Consider the following 22,971-nt stretch of genomic DNA (forward strand, 5'->3'; position numbering starts at 1 on the left):
CAAACTGTAGGCTAATGTATTTTAATTCCCTTTCCTAATAATTCCTAGCACTGAATGTGCCTTTTCCACGGTTGCATCACCTTGTGAGCTTCCTCCCGATTGCTTATGGCAGGAAAAAAATAATAATTGTGGCTCCAGGATGGTATATTTTAACTCAATAGAGACTCATTCTAATGTTCACATAAAACTAATGTAATGTCATATTTCAGTTAGAGCAGGCTAATCTTCATGTGGATGCAAATTACCTGAACCACATAGGGTCCATGCTTTATGCAAGCAGACTACCATGAAAATTGTGACCTTCATGGTCTATTCTTCTGCAGCAGCTGAAAGTAAACTATGAATCGGTCTGGTTGGCCTTTCTGTTGCAGCTGAGGAACCTATAAAAGGACACAATCAAGTCATGAATGAATGAATGAATGAATGGTGGAAAATTCAGTGTTGAAGGTCCTGCCATTTAAGCTGGTGAAAGTGCATTTGTTGAGTGTGTATTTGTTGAGGACCCAAATGCAACAAAACAATGACACTACAAACTGGCTTATAACAAAGCCTGCAGATACTGTAAACATGGAGTGGATAAATGTACAACTTTATCCACTCCATGTACATTTATTGACTCCATGTTTACAGTATCTCCAGGCTTTGTTGTGCACATGGCACCTTAGTATGTTTGTTGCTTGAATGGTTACAGGTCTATCTCTATTCTAGTTATTATTCTAGTAAATTTGGTTTTAAATTTATAAGCCAGTTTGTGGTGTTGTTGTTTTGTTGCATTATTATTACTGTCACCACATTCGATACTTTGTGTATATACTTTGTTGAGGACCAAACAGGTTTGGGTGGTGTCTGTAGGGGCATTTAAAAGTGTGAATGTTCTGTCCAGCTTCTTGTATACTCCCCAGCCCCACCTTCCACAGCTCGAACCTGCTTATACAGATGTAGTTAATGTAAGGGATTACAGGATCAGGCCTGTTAAAAAAGTGTGCATCATAAGGTTTGCATCCAGCTAATTTCTGCTCAGAGCAGACCCACTGAAATCAACAAATCTCTTAATGTCTATTAATTCCGGTGGGTTTACTCTTGAGTATGACTAGCGGTGGGTGCAGCCCTAAGTGTCCTCTTAAGGAAGAACCCACCATTGCTCTATATTGCTGATGAGAAAAATAAAACGGAGAGAAGTGTCCAAACTTTACCTAGATGAGCATTTATATTACAGCAGCAATTCTAGCTTTACAGGCTTGGTTTTCCCTTACATCCCCATGTCTTCCATTGTGCAGTTTTGAATTTGATGTGAAAGTCCCAGGAGGATTGCTAATCAATCATTGCTTGGCATTTCCAGGTTAGAAGTGACATACCAAGTATGAATGAGGACGCTCATTTCCTGCTTGTTACAATTTGGCCATTTTGGGATAAGTGCCCAAAATTGTGTTCTGGGACCCTTCACATTCCATGTCGTCTCTAACATTTCCCTCGTCTGGTTTTAGTGGTCATTACCAAAATTTGGTATAATCCTTTCTCTTTAATTCCCCCTTTCTTCACCTAGTGCCAGAACCTCCATACTAACTGATTCTTTTTTTATTTTTATTTTGTCCTTACAGAAAAGCCAGAGTTGGTACAATGTAAGTATCTCAGCTTCCTTTATCCCTTGATGCATGCATGGAAGGAGGGTGGGAAGGAGATAGAGGTGGGATGGGTGAGAAGAGGTCTTAGAGTTACATCGGACATTTGAATTCTGAAATGGGGATGTGGGGCAGATAGATATTGGAGCCAGCAAGAGCATTGGCTTGATAAAGAAAGATTTTTTAGTGGATGGGCAGGTACGTGTGCTGGCCTGCACATCATGGATTTCCTCCTGGCCTTCATTGTAACTTCTGCTGGATCCTAGAAAAGGGTGTGTTTTTTTGGTACCAGAGCAGCCAGATGGCAGAGATGAAAATGGTTTGAGGAATTTGAGGCTGGGGGGAAAAAAAGACCTCTTCCTTTAGAATTTGCAGTACCCTGTTTCACTTCCTGCTGGATGTTCTGCCTCCCTCACACTTTGCACAGCAGAACTGATTCCATCCTCCTCTTCCTTGTTTGCACCTGTCATAAGAAGAATCTTCTGATTCTTCCTCTCTCCTCAGGTTGAGCTCTGTGTGGACATGCCCCAAAGTTATTAGATAGGTATCACTAAAGACATCAATTCCTTTATACCATGAGCGCTTGATTTGTTTTTCTGGTGAACTCTGGCTGTAAATTAGCCAGAAGCATTTCTGTGCTTCTTTTTCTTTTTGTGAGTTTCCAGGCCATATTCCTGGATTGTGGTCTGATCCCTTGCTGGACAGATTCTCTGATGGGAATACTCCCTTGTATGCTTCCATCTGGAGCTTGTAGGACAGGGTTGGCTAACGGCAACCTGTGACCTTCTAGATGTTGCTAGACTACATTTCCCATAATCTCTGACCATTGACTAGAGTTGATGAGAGCGGAAGTCCAGTGATACGTGCAGGGCTTCAGATTTGGCACCCCTGTTTTAAGGGCCCAGAGGCAGGCTTCCTCCCCATATATGCCAAGCTAATAACATTTGACATGCTCTTTCCTCATCCTCTTGAGAATCTAGATGCCCCATTTTGGTTTTCTGATATCTGATTTTAGGGATGTACGGTATTTCAGCTTCCTTCCACCTTTAACGTCCTTGGAGTGGGGAGTGGAGAATGTGTGACCCTCCAGACACTTCTGAGCTATAGCTCCTACCATCCTTAACCATTAGCTTTGCTGACTGGGGCTGGGGAAGTTGGTCCAACATAAGGAAGGCCACAGGTTTCCCCTGCCTCACTTAATTCCTTCCCATCCCTTATCACCATAGAATCTCTGATGCAGGGAAAGAAATGCAGACATTCAGTATTGGTTCCTCCCACCATAAAAACCAGATGCTCTCTTTTTCCAGTCCTCTTTCCAGCGCCCTTGACTAAAGACCATGCAATGCTGACACAGAGTGATGTGAATGATGCAAAGATGCCTTAGGTCTGCAGCTGGGGCAGCCTTGAAAATATGTCAGTATAGTCTCAGCTCCCTGAAACGCATAATCCCTTATGCCGAACCAGAGGAAGCTACTGAACGCAGACACTCAATGTTCTGTGTGGACGCAAGTGCCATATTGGGAAGAAATCTATGCCCCAAGGCTTTGGCTACGAACGTTATCTGCCTAAGATCATGTTTTGAGTCCCAGAAAATGTCTGCTAAATTGCAGATGGGTTGATCTATTGATTACAGGCAAATATGTATAAGGCAGGCTATTTTTAACAACTTGCCAGATAGCCATAGGCAACCAGGAACCCCAAGCAAGCTGAGAGGGCTGGAGGAGGAGAGATGATTCACTCCAGTTTGCTTGGTAGAAGGCTTTGTTTGTTTACTAGCCTGTCAAGAGACTAGAAGTCTGTGTTTCCATGCCAGCCATGAAGGATGGGGCTTCTCCTTTGCAGCTGCCATTGTGGAAACAGGCTACTAGCCCAACTGGCTGGTAAACATTTTTTTGCAGGCTAGTAGCTTTTCTGGGCTTATTTACAAGGTCGATATGTGAACGTGTACACAGTTTCTGCAAAATGTTTTGAAAGTTGAGATAGTGGTTCCAGTGGATCAGGGGTACAGTACCACACCACAAACTCCTAAAGCTTGTTACCTGTCTCCTGAGAGAAGAAGGTGTACAGGAGGTACTCTCAGCAAAAGCAGATCCAAGGAATATTTGTCTTTGGATCTTTCAGCCTTAGAATTTAGTTTAATACTGAGATCTGTTGGTGTCTACAGAACTTAACTTTGTCTAAAATTAAAGCTCCACCTTTGTGATAGAGGGCTGCTGGATAGGAAGGAGGGGGTGATTTCCCCCCCCCCCCAAAATTATATGGGCTTAAAAAAGAAGAAGCCCTAAACCCTTTAAGATCTGATGTAGTATGCTTCTTTTATTTATATTTGGTTAACAAAACTGGGAGGAAAATGACATGTTGATTTTACATACTGAAAACATATTCCATGTGTTTTCTAGTAGCATGTTGCCGGTGCATAGTTAAAAAAATTAAGTGGAATAAGGAAGGCATGAAGAACTGTTAACATACTGATTTTAGTATTCCAGAAGAACTCTGTGTGCACATATAGTATGCACACACTTCTTGGGTATAGTCACCTGAAAATAGTTTATTACCGCACAGTTTGACTGTCAATGGTATACATTCATTACATTGCCAAGTAATGTTATGAAATAATGTATTGCTAGAAATGGAACAATATTTCATGGAGTGGGGTGGGAATCACTGCAGAACATCTTCCATTATAGAAAGTATCCCTGGTCTGGTCCCAAATGATGTGACCACTTGTAGTCTCCCTAGTTTATTTTGCCTTCTGCTGCAGGATGACAGCTTTGATCTCAAATATGAGCACAACCAAGAACTGTGTTGACATGGGCTCCTTCAAGCTTCTCCTGTCTCTAGCAGTCAACTTCAAGTACTATGGCTGGTCCTGATTAATGCTTCTTGCTCCATCTCCTTCCCTGATCAAGCCAACCAGGAATAACCTGCTGCAGGCAACCATGTCCCTTTAATGGGCAAACAAATGAGGAGCTACAGGCTTCCTTTCTCTGCATGTGCTGCTCAGGGAGGGGGTATATATCAGCCCCACCAGGAGCATTCATTGGCCATGGTCTGTCCATGAAAGCATACAATGCTAAGCGGAAGGAATCCTTGTTGCAATACTTGCAAATGCCCTTATTTCCAAGTCAACTGGTGCAAACTCACCACCCTGCTTTCCACAATCATAAATTAAATGGTACATTTGTCAAGCTTCCGGAGTTTATTCCTTTAACAGGGTTTTGACTTTCAGGTAGATATAATTGACATTTTTAGCCACAAAAGCTAGACCCCAGGCTATACATTTTAAATTATATGCAGAGGGGAGTCCTAGATGAAAACGACCGTGCCATCTCCAGACTTTCTGAAACCGGGATTGTCTCTAGTTTGCACTGACACAGGAGGCTTTAGCAGAAACTGGGAAGCCATTTTGAAGAAGCATGGCAGTATGGCTGGTTCTCAAGAGGTCCCGTTTTCATGGAAAACGGGAGGAGCAATGAAAGCCAATTGGAGTTAGATGGGGAATCCCCTCAAGTCTTAAGATCATTTTTTTTTTTGCTTTGTGGAGGAATGCAACTGACACAAATTTTGCAGCCGCATGAAGTTGTTCAGGAAGAGAATCCAATCTCCCATTTGCAAATCTTTCCTGAAACACCCTTGTGGAGGATGGGTTAGGTGTCAAAGTGTTCCAGATTCCAGAATCACTATTTTGGAAAGAAATGTTACGTTTGGAAACTGGCTATGTGAATAGCAAGTAATGTGGCTAGACGCATACAGAGAGATCTGAGTTCTTAAGAGGACGGGCATAATAGTAAGAGCTTGATGGTGAAAGGTAGAAGGTGACATTTCCCCCTTGCCGCATAGATCTCTGTGTTTCTGTGGTTTGTGTGTGCATGCAAGTGTCTTACTGTTGGCATGTCCTCTTTATTTTATTTCTGTTCTCTTGTTTCTTCTCCATGTATTTTCAGCATGAACGACAGCACATCCGCAGAGTAAGCACTGGCTGTGTACTTCTGGGTTATTTTATCCTAGTTCTACTTTCCCCTTTCACCAGGTAAAAACAAGCAGTGCTGAAATAGGGCCAGTCCCCCAACTGAAGTTTGCAAATTCGGCTGTTTTGCTGTGCCAGTGACACCTATTGTTTGTTACACTTTGGGTTACCTGGTCCTGAATACTTAGGAAGCTCTGCCTAAAATTAGACAGAAGTTAGCCCTCTTTAGCATTCCTTTATCCATGCAGTTAACAGTCTGCAGCAGTGATTCTGCTGTTCTTATTGTATAGGCTTCCCATGCATTTGAGGACCTTGGCTCCCCAACGCATGCTGGGAACCTACAGAAGTTAAGAGCAGGTAAAATTATCAATAAAACACAACTGGAAACCCCAAAATGTGTACATGAAAAGAAGTGTACATAAAATATTATCAATTAAACACGGGGGGGGGGGACAGTAAGAGGTGTTAAAACACAGCACATGTAACTAAATTTGTGTGTCTGGTTAGGGTTGCGGAATTGAGAAAGAATCCATACTTTGGTTTTTAGTCATGCGAATGATGGAATGTCTAGCAAGGGCTGTTCTTCACCAACCATCCTCTGAATTGTGCCTTAGAATAGGTGCAAGTCATCTCTTAAGAGCTCCAGTTTCTTGTTGGTACCATTGGAAGCACTGGCCCTATTCCTGCTGTTTTTTTTACTGGCGTTCTTATCTCTGTCGAGCCTCCTGCGCTGATATTATCCTTTCTTTACTAGGCTGCTTTGCCCTGCATTATCCTTCTTGGTCCACAGAGGCCGCTCCTTCCCACATTCCTGTTTCATTCTTTTCCGTGGCAATAGCAAGTCCCACCTGTGTGTTTCTGTATAATCCCAAGTCTGTGTTTGCTTAGCCTCCCAAATGATTTTCAACATACGTTTCATTTGCATGCAGAATGCATGGAGGCCGTTCAGTTCCAGGTTCTAATCCTGATTATTAAGAGGGTGCATATTTTTCCTTGCATGGCGAAGGAGCTGCCTTCCTCCTTAGCTGCCTACCTCCCCAACCCCCTGGATCCCTTGAGCACTAATAATAATAATAATAATAATAATAATAATAATAATAATAATAATAATAATTTATTTGTAACCCGCCCTCCCTGGCCGGAGCCGGGCTCAGGGGGGCTAACATCATGAAACTAAGACAGTATACAAAGAACATAAGAACATAAAAACAGGCAATCAATTAGTTAAAATACATCTTAAAATTAGTTCAGAGCAAATTAAAATCTGGACAGATGACAGTCCACAGGTAAAATTGAGAGTGGTTAATATTCTCCAGGGCCAACTGTTACCACTGGTCTTATAAAGGACCTGTGTGCAGGCTAGGAGACCTATTTAATGCTTGTTCTTATACAGAAAGAAAAGAATCAGACTGAACCCTGACCAAAGGCCTGGCGGAACAGCTCCGTCTTGCAGGCCCTGCGGAAAGATGTCAAATCCTGCAGGGCCCCAGTTTATTGTGAGAGAGCATTCCACCAGGCTGGGGCCACGGCCGAAAAGGCCTTGGCTCTCGTCGAGGCCAGTCTAATCTCCAGGGTGATCTTCAGGGTGTTATTATTTGCAGACCTTAAGATCCTTCGTGGGGCATACCAGGAAAAGTGGTTCCATAGGTACAAGAGTCCTAGGCCGTATATGGCTTTAAATGTTAAAACCAGCACCTTAAACCTGATCCTGTACTCCCACCAGGACCCAGTGTAGCTGGTATAGCACTGTATGAATGTGCTCCCACAGTGAGGACCCCGTGAAGAGTCTCGCCGTGGCATTCTGCACCCACTGGAGTTTCTGGGTCAGTCTCAAGGGCAGCCCCACGTAGAGTGAGTTACAATAATCAAGCCTGGAGGTGACCGCCGCGTGGATCACAGTGGCGAAGTCAGGGCGAGAGAGATAAGGGACCAACTGCTTAGCTTGGCAGAGATAAAAAAAATGCTGCCTTTGTTGTAGCTCTAACCTGCGCCACCATAGAAAGGAAGGCGTCAAAGATTACACTTGACGGAAGGCGCCGGCGCTAATTGCACCCTGAAAAGGATGGGAGGTTATAAGATGATGAGGTTTATAAGATGCCATGATGTCATCTTATGGTGGAATTGGCAGAACTGCAAGCGTAGTTTTGAGAGGTCTACATGGTATGCCCAGCAGAGCAGAGATGGGACAAAGGCAGAGCAGGTGAAAGGCAGAGCAAAGACTTTCTGCATGAGCTGGGAAAAATGGCTTTGTGAGTCATAGGCCACCTCTGTATAATGCACAGCACTGCAGGACCTGGCTTAAATCGGCCATGCTTTGGTTTCACAATACCTTCAGTAGGCTTTATTGGCTGGTGCAGAAGCAGGTATTGTGAGTTTTGTCTGTTTGGTTTGTTCTTTTTTTTTTTAAGGAAAAAAGTAAGGTAAGGCTGGGGGAGACTTGGGAAAGCTTATACTCCCCTCTCATTTCTTCCTCTTGCTGGTTCCATCCTCTTTCCTTTGTTTTTCTTCTTCTTCTCTCTCTCTTTCTTCTTATAAATTTGCAAAAACAAAGCAGAACTTTAAAAAAACACAACTTTTGTATTTAAGCAAGGACACACATTTCAATAACATGCAAGAATGCAGAAATAAGCAGTACAATTAAATTACAATTAACCAATACAATGAAACAAATTAAAAGAATAAATATTAAAATCACACACAATTAAAATTCAACAGTAGAATTAAATTACAATTAACCAGTCAAAATTAATACAATACAATTAAAATTACAGTGAGAGGGAGCTTAAGTTTGGGTCATTTTGTTCACATTCTCTAGAAAAAAATAATTATTATTGGCGGGCAGGGGGCTAAACATGGGTTTTTTTCTTTCTTTCTAAATATCAGGTTATTGTCCTTGAAGTCTTAGGCTTTTTCACTTTACAAAAGTTAGTACATCATTTTTTTAAAAAAATGAAGTTATCACAGAAGGTAAAGGTTAACTTAGTTCCTCCCCACATACCCCCCCTCCCACTCCCCAGGGCTGTAGCCTCCTTCTTGTTGCCAAGTTCTTTTTATTGGGATTAAACATTGAGAGAAAACCTACCTCTGCAGAAATGCTCTGAGCACACCGGAACATTCTCAGTCATGCCTGCAAAGCACATGCGAAGCTGCTTTTCTCTGCTGAGCAATAAAGGGATTTGAGCACTCAGCTTCTGGCGCTCTCTCTCTCTCTCTCTCTCTCTCTCTCTCTCTCTCTCTCTCTCTCACACACACACACACACACACACACACACACAGAAAAGCAGGCCACAACTTTCCTCCAGTTAGACATATTTTAAAAGGTCAGCTGCAACATACAGGCATAAACACTTGCTCTGGGGCAATAAATACCTGCTCTGGCAGGCAGCCTTTGAAACATACCATTCACTAGCAGTTGTTTGGCTCGTGAATGCTCAAAGCAGTCCGTGTGCGTCATTACGATCACCTTTCCAACAAACCTGTAGCGTAGGTCAGTACTGCGACCTCCCCAACACCATCATTATCGGCCCCTTATTGTGAGCCTGGAAGAAGGTTGCATCTGCGGTGAGATTTGAACCGTAGGGAGCCGTCCTGCACCGAATCATATGATTTGGTCTGCCTAGCTCAGCACTGCCCACTCCCTGGCCAGATGGACAGCTGCTCTCCAGGCACCTTCTGCATGCCCTCTCCACCACCAAGCTACAGCCCTGCTCTCATGCTCTCTGCCTATGTGCTACACCAGGTCCACCTGTGTTTGCGCCTAAAAGAGTTTCAGTCTAGGGTTGCATATGAAACACCTGTCTAAAACAGGCAGTGGCAAATTGTTGTTTGAACCTGTGTGAAATCCAAGGGCTCGTGCATGCATGTGTGTGTCTGTTCAATCTACTATTGTGGGAACAGAGCACCTTTGCAGGTACCTTTTGACTTTATAGGTCAACACTGGAAAACTTTAAAAGTTTGCTGTGTGAAATTTAACCCATGTGAATCAACTGGCCTCTAAACTTCTGTTTGATATCCTCTGCTCGAAAAAGATCAGAACTGGCTGGCCAGCATGCCCCTGGTGGGACGGACGCAGGGGGCACTGTGGTCTAAACCGCCGAGCCTCTTGGGCTTGCTGATTGCAAGGCTGGCAGTTCGAATCTGCGTGATGGGGCGAGCTGCCGTTTCTCTGTCCCAGCTCCCACCAACGTAGCAGTTCGAAAGTATACCAGTGTGAGTAGATAAATAGGTACCACTGCGGCGGGAAGGTAAATGGCGTTTCCTTGTGTGCTGGCTTTCGTAACAGTGTCTCGTTGCACCAGAAGCGGTTTAGCCATACTGGCCACATGACCCGGAAAGCTGTCTGTGGACAAACACTGTCCCCCTCGGCCTGAAAGCGGAAATGAGCGCCGCACCCTATAATTGAACTTGACTGGACTTAACCATCCATGAGTCCTTTACCTTTTTTACCTTTTACCATAGTAGCATGAGCTAGGAATTTGCTGAGTCAGATCTCCTCTTAGCTAGGTGGCTCTCTCAGGCTCAGAGCCCCTTCTCTCTCTTCTGGGAAACTGAAATTGATCGGAGGTGCTACCTTAAATGTGTGTTTTAGGGTTGTGGGTTTTTTTTGGAAAGCTTGCTGAAATAAGCGTGAGAGATAAGTGCAAGTTCAACCTCCCTTTAACTAATTTCTGATTCTCTGACTTCTCAGTGTGAAGCCCTCAGGAAGGGTGCTCCACCCTACCACTGACATTAACAGGACCCATTGCTTGGGGGGATTCCCAGAGATAGTGGGGTCTACAGCAGCCAGCCTATGGAACTAGTGTGATGCATATTCATCACCTCCCCCTGCTGGTTGCAATACACAATGCAGCCTGTGCAAAAAATGTTGAAGCTGCAATCCTGTGCCTTATTACCGCGGGGAGCAAATCCCAGTGGAGTTAATTGGACTTCTTCTGAGTTGGATCAGGCTGCTGGAGTAATTTTATTGTCTCAAATATATGAGACTCTGATCTGCTTCTTAACTCCTGTCCTTTGAGATTGGCATGGCAGACACCCCATACTGCAGGCATAGGCGAACTCCAGCCCTCCAGATGTTTGGGACTACAATTCCCATCATCTCTAGCTAACAGGACCAGTGGTCGGGGATGATGGGAATTGTTGTCCCAAACATCTGGAGGGCCGGAGTTTGCCTATGCCTGCCCTACTGGCTCCCACTGCGAACCTTTTAGATTGTATCTTACCACAACCCTTGAATTAGAACGGAGTGTGCATCTGTGGCCATGTTTGCAACGTACACTTCAGAGAGCCAGTGTGGTGCAGTGGTTAGAATGTTGGACTAGGACTTGGGAGGCCTGGGTTCAAATCCCAATTCCGATCCATGCCATGGGTGCAGGAGTTTAGGATCGAGTCAATTGATCTAATGTTGTGGTGTCATGGTTATAATTCCATGCTAAGACTTGGGAGACCAAAATAACCATGGAGAGGGGGAGAACCCATGTACAGCATCTTGAGCTCCTTGGTGGGGAAAGGTTGGATTAAATGCAATAAATAAATAAAGTGTAGTTCCTTAAGGGTGCTGAGAGTTGTTAGGAGATCCCTCTTCTCCTCACAGACCTGCAATTCCCAGAGTGGTTTAACAACCAGTCCCTCTCCACGGGAAACTCTGGAAATTGTAGCTCTTTGAGGGGGGGAAAAGGCTAACCCCTCCCAGCACCTTTAACACACTACAGCTCCCATAATTCCTGGGGGGGGGGGAGCCATTCCTGTTTAAAATGGCACCATAGCACTTTAAATGCATGGCAGTGTGTGTCCTTCCTTGTCTCTCTTTTCCTATCCACCCCCTGCTGATGTTTCAAGGCCTCCCAGTTTCTTCTCTGCAGCCAGCTTGGATTTCCTGTCCAGAGATTTTTCAGGGTGTTTTTTTCTCTCTCTCAAAAACAAACAGCTGGAGCCTATGAAACAGTTATTCCCCTGTGAAATCTGCCTCGCCCACCCACCCTCTTCCCAGTGCCATCCTGTCCCAGCTCCCTGTGTTTGCTGTAGAGTTAATGTTTACCACCCCGCCTCCGCATCTTTGGAGAGCTGCTCCTTTTTCTTCAGGGGTGGAGCTGGGCATCCGGAGATAGGAGACAACATCTTCCTTATCGGTATCTAATAGGTTTTCTCATCATCCAGGAACCAGAGATAAGGGGGTGCTCCTTTAAATCAGCACAGGGGAGACACAGGCATTGACTCTAAACCAGCTAGCCTGCAGCTGGGGGCCAAATTCTAAACCAGGTGTTGCCATGTAGGTGTTGCATGCAGCCAGCATCATAGCTTAAAAGGCAGGTGCTCCATCTCTCCCTTTGCAGCCACTGTACATACATACAGCATTTTGCACACCAGTGATTTGTGTCCTTGGTGGGCATAACTGCTGCCTCTCATAGCTGTCAACTTTCAGATTTGAAAACAAGGGATCAGCAGCCTCGAAAATAAGGGATCAGCAGCCTCACCTGTCCCGGGGACAGTCTACGGGATATCTAACAATCCGGGATAGCAGCGGGAAACGGCGCTGGAATAAGGAAATTTCCCGCAAAAAAGGGAAGGTTGACAGCTATGCTGCCTCTGTGTGTGGACAAATACACGGGGTTAAGCACCATTTTTATACATGGGCTACTTTGTACCATCAGTCCCTATGGAATCCCAACAGCGTGGGGAGGGTGCAGAGAAACCACAAGTTGGGAAAAGGCTTTATTCCTCACTTCCAAATTCTCTGGCCTAAATTGCCCTCTCCTTAAGCTTCCTTCCTTCCTTCCTTCCTTCCTTCCTTCCTTCCTTCCTTCCTTCCTTCCTTCCTTTTACATCCCACCTTTCCAAGAAGGAGCTCAAAGTGCCATACCCAGTTCTCTGCCTCCTTATTTTATCCTCAGAACAGGCTGAGGCACAGAGACTGGCCCAAGGCCACCCAGTGGACTTCATGACTGGGTGAGGACTAGAACCCCAGCTTCTCAGATCTTAGTCTAACACAGACCACTATGCTTGGATTAAGCTCTTGCCTTCTCAAATTTGTGCAGTTCTGAATGTGCACGAGTGACGTGAGTTTGGAAGTGTAGTCCATGTTCCCCAGCCCAAAGGCCCATTGATTTCTCCAGAAGTAGAAGGTCTTCGTTTGTGCTCTCTCATTTATGGGATTCCTTTCCCTTCATTCAAGCAAATGAGAATAGAAGCCCACTACATATGGTTGAAATTGTGCAAGACTCTGCATGTTTGTTGTGGGTTGTTTTTTTTGGGGGGGAAGGGGGCTTCCCCTCTTTTATTTTCAGGAAGTGGCAATAATAATAATAATAATAATAATAATAATAATAATAATAATAATAATAATTGTTTATTATTTATACCCCCGCCCATCTGGCTGTGTTTCCCCAGCAACTCTGTGCGGCTTCCAGCAGAATATTAAAATACAATGATTTATCAAATATTAAAAGCTTCCCTAAACAGGGCTGCCTTCAGATGTCTTCTAAAAGTCAGCTAATTGTTTATTTCCTTGACATCTGATGGGAGGGCGTTCCACAAGGTGGGCGCCACTACTGAGAAGATCCTCTGCCTGGTTCCCTGTAACCTCACTTCTCACAATGAGGGAACCGCTAGAAGGCCCTTGGCGCTGGACCTCAGTGTCCGGGCAAAATGATGGGGGTGGAGACACTCCTTCAGGTATCCTGGGCCGAGGCCATTTAGGGCTTTAAAGGTTGTGCTCGGAAACATACTGGGAGCCAATGTAGGTCTTTCAGGACCACTCCCAGTCACCAGTCTAGCTGCTGCATTCTGGATTAGTTGTAGTCTCCGGGTCACCTTCAAAGGTAGCCCCACGTAGAGCGCATTGCAGTAGTCCAAGCTGGAGATAACCAGAGCATGCACCACTTAAGCCTTGTTTGGTAGCTAAAACATTTGCAAATCAAACCTGAAATAAACATTCCCTTTAACAAACTTTTTTCATGATAACACTAATATTCATTGGTATGAATCCTGGCTATATTTAGCTGTTAACCTGGTAAACAAGGTTGAAACAAGCTTCTCATGCTAAGCAAGATTCAGCTGAATGTTGGCAGAAGAAAATTGGAACATGAGCTTCAGAATACATTTTTAAAAGCAAAGTATAATTTATCAACGGGAGTATAATGTTCTTCCTGCTTTCTGAAGGAGAATGGACAATGCCACTATTGAGTTAGTTCAACCAATGGTGATACTGGATGATGATGAATCTACATCTCCAGGATTAACAGCAACACCCATAAATGCAAAAACCAACTAACAACACATTATGACTGTTTAATTGTAGTGTTGTGCTTTTTATTGCTTAAAACTTGCTGGTCACCTCCCTGGAAATCTATTGAATGTAAGGTGGTGTTAGAAATGTTCTAAATTAAATAAGTAAATAAATTCGAGTTTGCATTTAACATTTTGTTTCATTTTTTTCAAAATGTTCCTAGTTCTTAAGTTCTGTCTATCATTTGCAGCTCATGTCAAGAGACGTATTCACCCAACCTACCTTGAACTGTTCACTTTTGGAGATTATTATGGTCACACCTGCACCATGCATTTAAAGCACGTGGCTTCCTGCAAAGGATCCTGAGAACTGTACTTGGTTAAGGGTGCTGGGGATCGTAACTTTATGAGGGGCAAATTTGTGACAGACAAATGTTGTCCATTCATTCAATCATCTGTGAACATATTGTGGAATATCTAGATTCCTCTTTATTCGGAGCATGTAACAGAACTTGGATAAGGGAGGTTATCTTGTAGCCTGCTCTTTTGTCGTCTTGTAACCCCCAAACAGATCTTGCTGCCCACTTTCTTTCCTGGCCATGCACCTAACTGCACTGTCCAGTCTCTTTCCACATATCCACTTTTCTTGTTTCAAGCTTTGCAAAGTGAAACACCTTATCCCTTATTTTTGAGTTCCACATAATGTGTGTGTATGCATCCATATTAAGAGCGTAATACCCACACTTGTTGGTAAGTATCTGTTCAATGAATTATTTTCTCTTATTAGGTTGCAGTCTAGGACAGGGATTCCCAGACTTGAGTCTCCAGCTGTTGGATTACAACACCCATCATCATCCCTGAGAGAGAGCCAATGTGGTGTAGTAGTTAAGAGCGGTAGACTCGTAATCTGGTGAACCGGGTTCGCATCTCCGCTCCTCCACATGCAGCTGCTGGGTGACCTTGGGCTAGTCACACTTCTTTGAAGTCTCTTAGCCCCACTCACCTCACAGAGTATTTGTTGTGGGGGAGGAAGGGAAAGGAAAATGTTAGCCGCTTTGAGACTCCTTTGGGTAGTGATAAAGCAGGATATCAAATCCAAACTCTTCTTATTCTCTTCTTCCCTAGATAGGAAGAGCAGTGGTCAGGGACAATAAGAATTACAGTCAGAAAACAGCTGGAGACCCAAGTTTAGGAAACACTGGTCTTAAGAACCAGTATTTTCTGAACCTATACCCAGGTCCATTTGCCTACCTAAACAGCATCTACATATATTTGCATATCTTCCTGTGCAGCACTCATGTTACAGTAATTCTCATGCCACAGTTTAACACCCCAGCTTTCAGAACGTACCTTATATATCCTATTTTAGATTCTTTCATTACATTTTGGCCACATTCACACCATCCATTTAAAGCAGTGGCATGACACTTTAAACAGTCATAGCTTCCCCCCTTCCCCGAATTCTGGGAGGTGCAGCTTGCTAAGGATGCTAAAAGTTGTTAGGCAACCCCTATTCTCCTTGTTGAGCTACTGTTCCCAGGGTTCCCTGTGAAAAATAAGTTATTGTAAACCACTCTGGGAATTGCAGGTCTGGGAAGGAAATAGGGGCCTCCTAACAACTCTCAGCACCATTAACGAACTACAGCTCCCATAATTCTTTGGGGGAAGTCATGACCGTTTAGACTGGTATCATAGTGCTGCTAAGGTATAGGCTAAATGTGGTCGAAGTCTTGTTTGCTGTTAGTGAAAACTGAGACTATGTAATGCAGAAAGCGAAGAGGACTGGAAACCACACAGTCTCCAGAAATTATTGATTCAAATAAAACCTGGGGTGGTGGGTTGGCAGAACTTCAACTTCTTTTTCTTGCACACAATAAAAGTTGCAGATTAAAAACAAAACCTTTGCTGTTGAATATTTCTACGAAGAGAGCAGAATGAGGCAAGAGGGTCACCGAGTGACAAAACAGAGCAGTCTGGCTTTCTTGGGGCTGATTTCATCATCTCTGCTTCTGCAGATTGGCCTCTCTGCCTTCTTCTCTCCCCCCCCCCCACCGCAACCCCAGCCCCAACACAAACGCTGTCCAGCCACTTTTGCAGTACAGGAAACATCTGCTGGAAGGGAGGACTGAGGCTGGGTTACTTCAGGGCATTGGCCCACAGAACAACCCTGAAACTTAAAGCGCGTGCAAGTCATTTCGATATCTTTTCCCCACCCGCTGCTCCCACAAGAAAAGTTAACGAGAGAGCAGAGCTGCCTTTTTGGAGAGAAGAGCCTGAATGAGGAGTGTCTGGGGCAGGCCCTGGACAGGGTTCAGAAACTGCTGTTTTGTGCACGCCTTCTGGGAGGGAAAAGGCTGAAACCAGGTCTCGCTGCTCCAGAGATGCCAGCAGACTCTTGAGAATCAGTAGAAGATTGGAACCTGGAACTGGACGTCTTAGGTGATGTGGAAATCATTGCTGCCATGCCAGAGCCCAAGACGATTTGGACAGTGCCTACATGCTGAGATGCAAATCCTGCCAAGAGTCCTGCAGACTGGATGCCTGTGTGTGTGATATTGCTGTGGTCTGCTGCGAGCAACATTGTTGGGATTTCTCCAGCTGAAGGCACCACTGCAAAAACCACTGGGCAACAGGAAGGCAAGGCAATATGTCAGCGAATAAACTTTTCTGAATGAACTTGTTTCTCCCAAAGCATCCTGCTGGAAGATTGATTATTCTTTTCTCTTCCCCTCCCCCTCACCCTCCGACATGTGAGGTGGGAGTGGATAGTATTAATGTGCTTTTAAAGCAAGCATCTACTATTATTAATAATTTTGCTGAGTCCTGAAGGGAAAGTTTCGTTTTGTTCCTGAAATCCATGTACCCCTAAAGACTGAGAGTGAAAGGTAGCAAGTAACACCATGGATTCTCTGTCGGAATGCGGAGCAGTTTGGAGTCTTCTTCTTGACCTGGAGGACAAGAGGCTTCTATGGTACCTGGAACGCCTGCATGAATTATCCGAAGATTATGGCAGCTCTGGATGGGAAGAGATTCCAGCTGTGAGTGTCTTCTTGCCAAAGCCATGCCTCCATCTCACATGGATGTTCTTGTGCTAACTTCCCTCCACTCACTTAGGTTTTGCTGGCATGCAGAATCTGCCTTTGCCAAATTTATTTCCCCTTTTCAATTCCATGTGTTTTAATGTGTATTTTGTATTGCCTTGTGTGTCGCCTAGAGGCATCGTTGCATGCAGTTATTGATGAATGTAGTGAATAAATTTTAGAACTGCTTATCCTAATCCATCACAAACATAGGGAAGGTTTGGAATCCAGTAGTAACAGCCTTTATCACCCCCTTATGCGCCTCAGTCAAGTCACACTGAAAATGAAATCCCGGTTCCTTTAGCTTTCTCTGGGTTTTTGCAAAACTTTGGGTCTACATTCCTCCATCTAGTTTACTTAGCCTTCATCTAAAGTTAGCGTCAACTAAAAACCCATTCTTGGCCTTTTGATAATTTTTTACCAAGCAACAACTTCAGGACATTTGTAGTTGTCTAGCGTATATTACTATGAAAGCATAATGCGTGTGCACATGAAAACACACACGTGCGTGCGCACGCGCGCACACACACACATATGGAACACAGTTGTCATGCATGCAGTCTTTCCAAAACAAGAGATACAGCAATTAAATCCTTAAGGGCTTGACAGTTTGAGGAGGAATGGGGCTCCTGTGTGATTATGTGGCTGTTTTTATCTTAGCTGAGACCTCAGAAATTTTTGTAATGCGTGAGAAGGTGTGTAGCCAGCTGGAATTCCTGTTCCTACAGGATTCCTATGTAACTTTATCAAAAATAAGAGAGATGCAGCAGGAATAATTCAAATTCTAGCTGGGTTCAGGATGCATTGCTGCTTAGGACTACAGCATCACGACAAAGTTGCAGTATCCTCACTATCTTGAAACTTGCAAATTGGGTTCCGTACTGACACACGGGAGCCGTGTCCCTTGTACATTCTTCCCAACAAAAGAACAGTCAGGATACAAAAACAATTACACATTGCTTTCGAACTTCCAGCAGCAGCCCAGTTTTGAGCAAATGAGCTATATTTCTTTTCTTTTTTTTTTGAAACCAGTCATTGTCCTGTAACTATTCATGACTGCTTCTTGGGTCTGTTAATCCATTCACAATTGTGCATTTCCTCCTGGCTGAACCAGAACTGATCTGGGCTACCCCTAGCCATAAAAATGGTTTCTTCATTGGATTGATAGTGAGGATACATCTGGTCCCACCAAGACTCAAGCTGTTAGATTTCAGCTCTAGTTACACCAGCCTGAGTTGCCACCAATGTTGTGGATGTCCCTTCAAGTTTTCAGTTTTTGAGCATGTGTTTGTATATACTATATACAGCCGTACCTTGGTTGTTGAACGGAATCCGTTCCGAAAGTCCGTTCGACTTCCAAAAACATTTGACAATCAAGGCATGGCTTCTGATTGGCTGCAGGAGCTTCCTGCATGCAATTGGAAGCCACGTCGGATGTTCAGCTTCCAAAGAACGTCCCCAAACTTGAACACTCACTTCCGGGTTTGCGGCATTCAGGAGCCAAAACGGACGAGTACCAAGGCGTTCAGCATCCAAGGTACAACTGTATGTGGGTTGCCAAATAGCTTCCATTTCCCCAGAACATTCCAGATGAAGCTATCCATTTGCCATGATTCTAGTGCGACTACTTATTTATTTGATGGGAAATCCTATCCTATAATGTCGCCTTACTCCATAACTTAAGACTCCATCAATTCAAAATTTGTCTCCTGAGGATGCTATACATGGGAACGTCCCGTCACATTTTCCATTATTTTATCCCTTATTTTATTATCCCTCCTTAACATGAAGTTTTATAGAACACCTATTGTGACTCTTGGTTTAAAATAAAACCTGTGGCCATCCATTTATCATATGAATACTGTCCAGTGTTCCACCCACAGATCTGATTAAATAAATCACCTTGATAATATAAAGTAAGCCTAGGGCAAGACTATTATCTCCCCCACACCTTCTGCTGCCCTGTCCTCCTCTCTTGCCTTCTTGGTCCATGCCAAAACAAACAAATTTTGAACCCTCGATAAAATAGCATAAGGTTGTCCTGATTAAATGTCAAAAAACAGTACCTTCATTTTTAATTGTTGCGTGAAAAATGTGGATTCCTTTGATTAAAATGTTTGGGAGGCTTTTGATGCAGACTATGTCCTACTCTCTCCTATGGTGTTGGGACTCTGTTGTGATCCAGACACAATGGAAAATCCCCCTTTTCTTCTACTCCTACAAGTTGTCACTCTCTCCCATATCTCCTATTGTTCCCCACCATTATCAGCCCTCTCCCAGCTAGCTTTCTTCTTCCCTCCTTCCTTTCTGCAGCGTTTTGTAGTGGGATAATATCTTCCTTCACCACCCACTGCCTTCCCCAACGCTTAGTTAGAGATGTTAATGTATCCTTTTATAGTGTACCCTTCTTGCCGCTTTCCCTCTGATCTTCTTTACCTCCCTTTCTTTCTAATGAACTCTCTGCCGTTCGCAGGTGCTGAGCCCAACCTACAAGCAGCGGAACGAAGACTTCAGGAAACTCTTCAAGCAGCTCCCCGACTCAGAGCGCCTCATAGTTGGTGAGTCTCCCCTCAAGTATTTCCCCCCGTTGGTGAGAGCAGAGGTTTCAGTCACGTTGTAAATGTCAGCCTTTCTAAGTCGGGATGCAGAAAGTTTCATCCTTGGCAAAGGTTAAGTATCTCCGAAAGAAAGAGAGGCCAGACCCTGGGTACCTGCTTCCCTTGTAGTAGAAGTTAAGACTTTTGGGGACATCACTGAACTTGGTACTCGTTTTCCTACCTGTCTGACTAATTGTAGTCCTTGGAATATATCTGGCATCAGTTTCATGGTGGTTCGGGGGCAGATGGTATGGAAGCCAAGAGGTATTGAAGAAAGTAGCTATTCAAATTTTAAAATTCGTCCTTTGCGCTCTTTTCACTATACTTTGGGTAGCTTTCTTATGAACAAGTTATCTGCACCTACAGAGATGTTAGGAAGGGCAATTATTAGCAACTGTAAGAAACAGTCTATCTTAAATCACTTGAAAACCTTGTAGTGTCATTTTTCTTATCTAGATTTCAGTTGGGTTGGTTATCGAACATTTGGTGGTTACTCCTGCAACACAGATGAAAACAAAACCTAGTATAATTTTTCCTATATGTTTGAATTTTCTATATGGCCAACTGTTTTTCAATAATTGAAGATGGGAACTATCATAATGGAGAAGTGTATTTGCATCAGAAGGCTTTCTATGTGCAGATCCTCTTAGTCGACACGTAATAAATAATATAATATCTCAGATCTTTTAATTCTGAGGCAGAGATAATAACTATCAGCAAGTAGTAGTGAAAATTAAGTACTTCTTGTATTCATGGATTGATATTTTCTCTTGTGGGACCATTTTTCTTTTCAACTTGTTTTATTCCTTGCTATGGACCTACAAAGTTTCTCTCCCTCACAAGGGACAATCTTGATACATTACTGCAAATACAGAAGAGTTTGTGAAATTTCCAAAAAATCATGCTAGATGTACCCAATTCCCTTTTTAAAGAATCATTGCAGAATTGCTATGCATCCCAACAGTCAATAAATTAATAAGGAACCCAGGGGCATTCAGAGTAGATGGTGTCTGATAAGTGCTCCTTGTATTTAATTATTTTGATTGACATTTCACCAAAAAAATCAGGCTTGAAAGTGATAATGGACAGGGAGATAAACCTGTTTGCAGAAGTACTGGAGATCAAAAGAAACTGGGTTGAAAAGTGATCAGAACTGGAAACTGAATTAAAGGAATTTAATGTGAAAGTAAAAGAACAGAAATCAGCTAAGATGAAAGTGTCCTAAATAATCTTGGTTATGTAAGGATCTGCTTCCAAAATGTTTTAATTTGTGGATTTGAACGTGACTCGCATATGACTGATTATTGTTGTCATCACCCGATTGTTTACAAAGACAGATGCAATAGTAAATATATTGCAGCCTTTTAAGGACTTGAATCAGTGATCTTTTCACTCGAAGAAGAAGCTTACATCCTGAGTAATGGGAAAGAAACAATAGAAATTAAGTAGATAACTTCATAGTTGATAACTATTAGACAGATTGTATGTGGGGACGCATGCCGTAATAGAGGGTTATCTTTTGTTCCTATTCTGAAACATGATCCAGAACAAACAAGAGTAGCTCTTTATCAATTTATTAGTATTCTTAGGACCCAAACCCGATGGAAAAGTCCCCTTTCCTTGTGCTTCTCTGATAAGTCTCCCATATCTCCTGCCGTTTCCCACCACCATAAGTGCTCTCCAAACTAGCTTTCCTCTTTCATTCTTTCCTGTTTACACATTTAGCAACTGCGTGAATAACTTTTAAAAAGGAAATAGCGGCCATGGAAGCGTAATTTGAATCAAGAGCCTGGTGTGAGGATTGGGGGGGGGGGGGGCTTTAATCCATTGTCCCATTGGAGCTAATCCAAATGATGATTATTACATTTATATATATATTTTTAAAAAAGATATTTATTAAAAGTTTTTAAGATATAACAAGAAAAAGAAAAAAATAAACATACAAAATAAAAAACAGTTAAAAACACACATTAATTTTCAATAACATATCTTCCATACACTTATTTCCTCGGACCTCCTCATACCTCCCTTCTTTGTATTCCAGTTCGATTTATTAGTTCAGCAAATCCTTACCATTAAACTTTTACCCATTTGTAAATTTTTTTTCATATCTCTTAAAGCATTACAGCTGGAAACCGCTTAGTTTCTATCCAACATCCTTCTAACATTCAATAATTTTACAATGTTTCTGTAAGTAGTCTTTGAATTTCTTCCAGTCTTCTTTCACCGACTCTTCTCCCTGGTCTCGGATTCTGCCAGTCATTTCTGCCAATTCCATGGATGATTATTACATTTATATACACCATTTCTCCATGCAACTCAAGGTAGCACAGATGGTTCTCTCCCCTCCCCATTTTCTCCTTACAACAATCCTGTGAGGTAGGCCAGTGACTGGCCCAAGGTCACCCAGTGATCTTCATGACCAAATGGGGATTTGAACCCTGCTCTCCCAGCATCTCTATCTTTGCTGGCTCTCATGTTGGATTGAGGCACCTGCTAGTTGCTTCAGGAGAAAAGTTTCCAGTCACACTAATAGTGTCTTGTCCAGTTTGGCCTTTAGGTCGAACACACCATATTTTGAAAGCATAGAAGAAGACTTTGATCCTTGAGCCAACCCTTTGAGAATGAGGTCATCTTTTGTTCCACTAGGTCAGGACCTGTTTATCCTGCCATCCAACTATTTCAGGAATTAGTTTTCAAAGTTCTTGAGGAAATGGAACAGAACCCTCCCCAGGGTAGGGAACAACAAGATGGTTTTGAAAGGGATATCTTACATTAGGACAGGGGTCAGCAACCCTTTTCAGCCGTGGGCCAGTCCACCATCCCTCAGACCACGTGGTGGGCCGGACTATATTTTGAAAAAAATAATAAAAATGAACGAATTCCTATGCCCCACAAATAACCCAGAGATGCATTTTAAATAAAAGGACACATTCTACTCATGTAAAAACACCAGGCAGGCCCCACAAATAACCCAGAGATCCATTTTAAATAAAAGGACACATTCTAGTCATGCAAAAACATGCTGCTTCCTGGACTGTCCGTGGACTGGATTGAGAAGGTGGTTGGGCCGCATCCGGCCCACGGGCCTTAGGTTGCCTACCCCTGCATTAGGATCTATCTAGGAGGCTGGTTAGGGTTGGATTAGTATAAGTATGGATAGTAGTAACTGCAAGGTAGAACAACCAAGAGCACTTTTGCTGCCTCCGTTGGACACCAAACAAGATGAATTGAACAGAAATTAGAGCTTTTCTTTGAGAAAGGAGAACAGTGGGATAGGTAGTACTGAATACCAGGTTTTGAATAACATCTCTTCCCAGGAACTTCTATTTTCTGAGTTGCCTCGTACAAGAACGTTCTACCCTCACCAGGAAGAGCCTTTGTTTCAGTCAATAACTTCACATTAGAGCCATTCATCCTGATGTGTGGGCCTTTTGATTTAAGTCATTACATCTCAAGCAAAGAGTATTTATAGGCTTTTGGAGACT

At 43.2% G+C, this 22,971-nt stretch overlaps 1 protein-coding gene across 10 annotated transcripts in view; it reads left to right on the plus strand.

The window, feature by feature from the left end:
• Positions 1–22,971, plus strand: part of GRAMD1B (GRAM domain containing 1B) — a 209,355-nt gene that overhangs the window by 157,588 nt on the left and 28,796 nt on the right. For 7 of the 10 annotated variants that reach the window (XM_083480961.1, XM_083480959.1, XM_083480964.1 and 4 more), the window contains 3 exons: positions 1,599–1,619; positions 5,564–5,587; positions 19,360–19,444. In XM_083480961.1, the coding sequence (XP_083337087.1) occupies positions 1,599–1,619; positions 5,564–5,587; positions 19,360–19,444 (130 nt within the window). The remainder of the gene's footprint in view (positions 1–1,598; positions 1,620–5,563; positions 5,588–19,359; positions 19,445–22,971) is intronic. The other 3 variants (XM_083480962.1, XM_083480960.1, XM_083480963.1) reach the window with 2 other exon arrangements.

Source organism: Podarcis liolepis (genome assembly GCF_965112155.1).
Source record: "Podarcis liolepis genome assembly, chromosome: 16".
Lineage (NCBI taxonomy): Eukaryota > Metazoa > Chordata > Lepidosauria > Squamata > Lacertidae > Podarcis > Podarcis liolepis.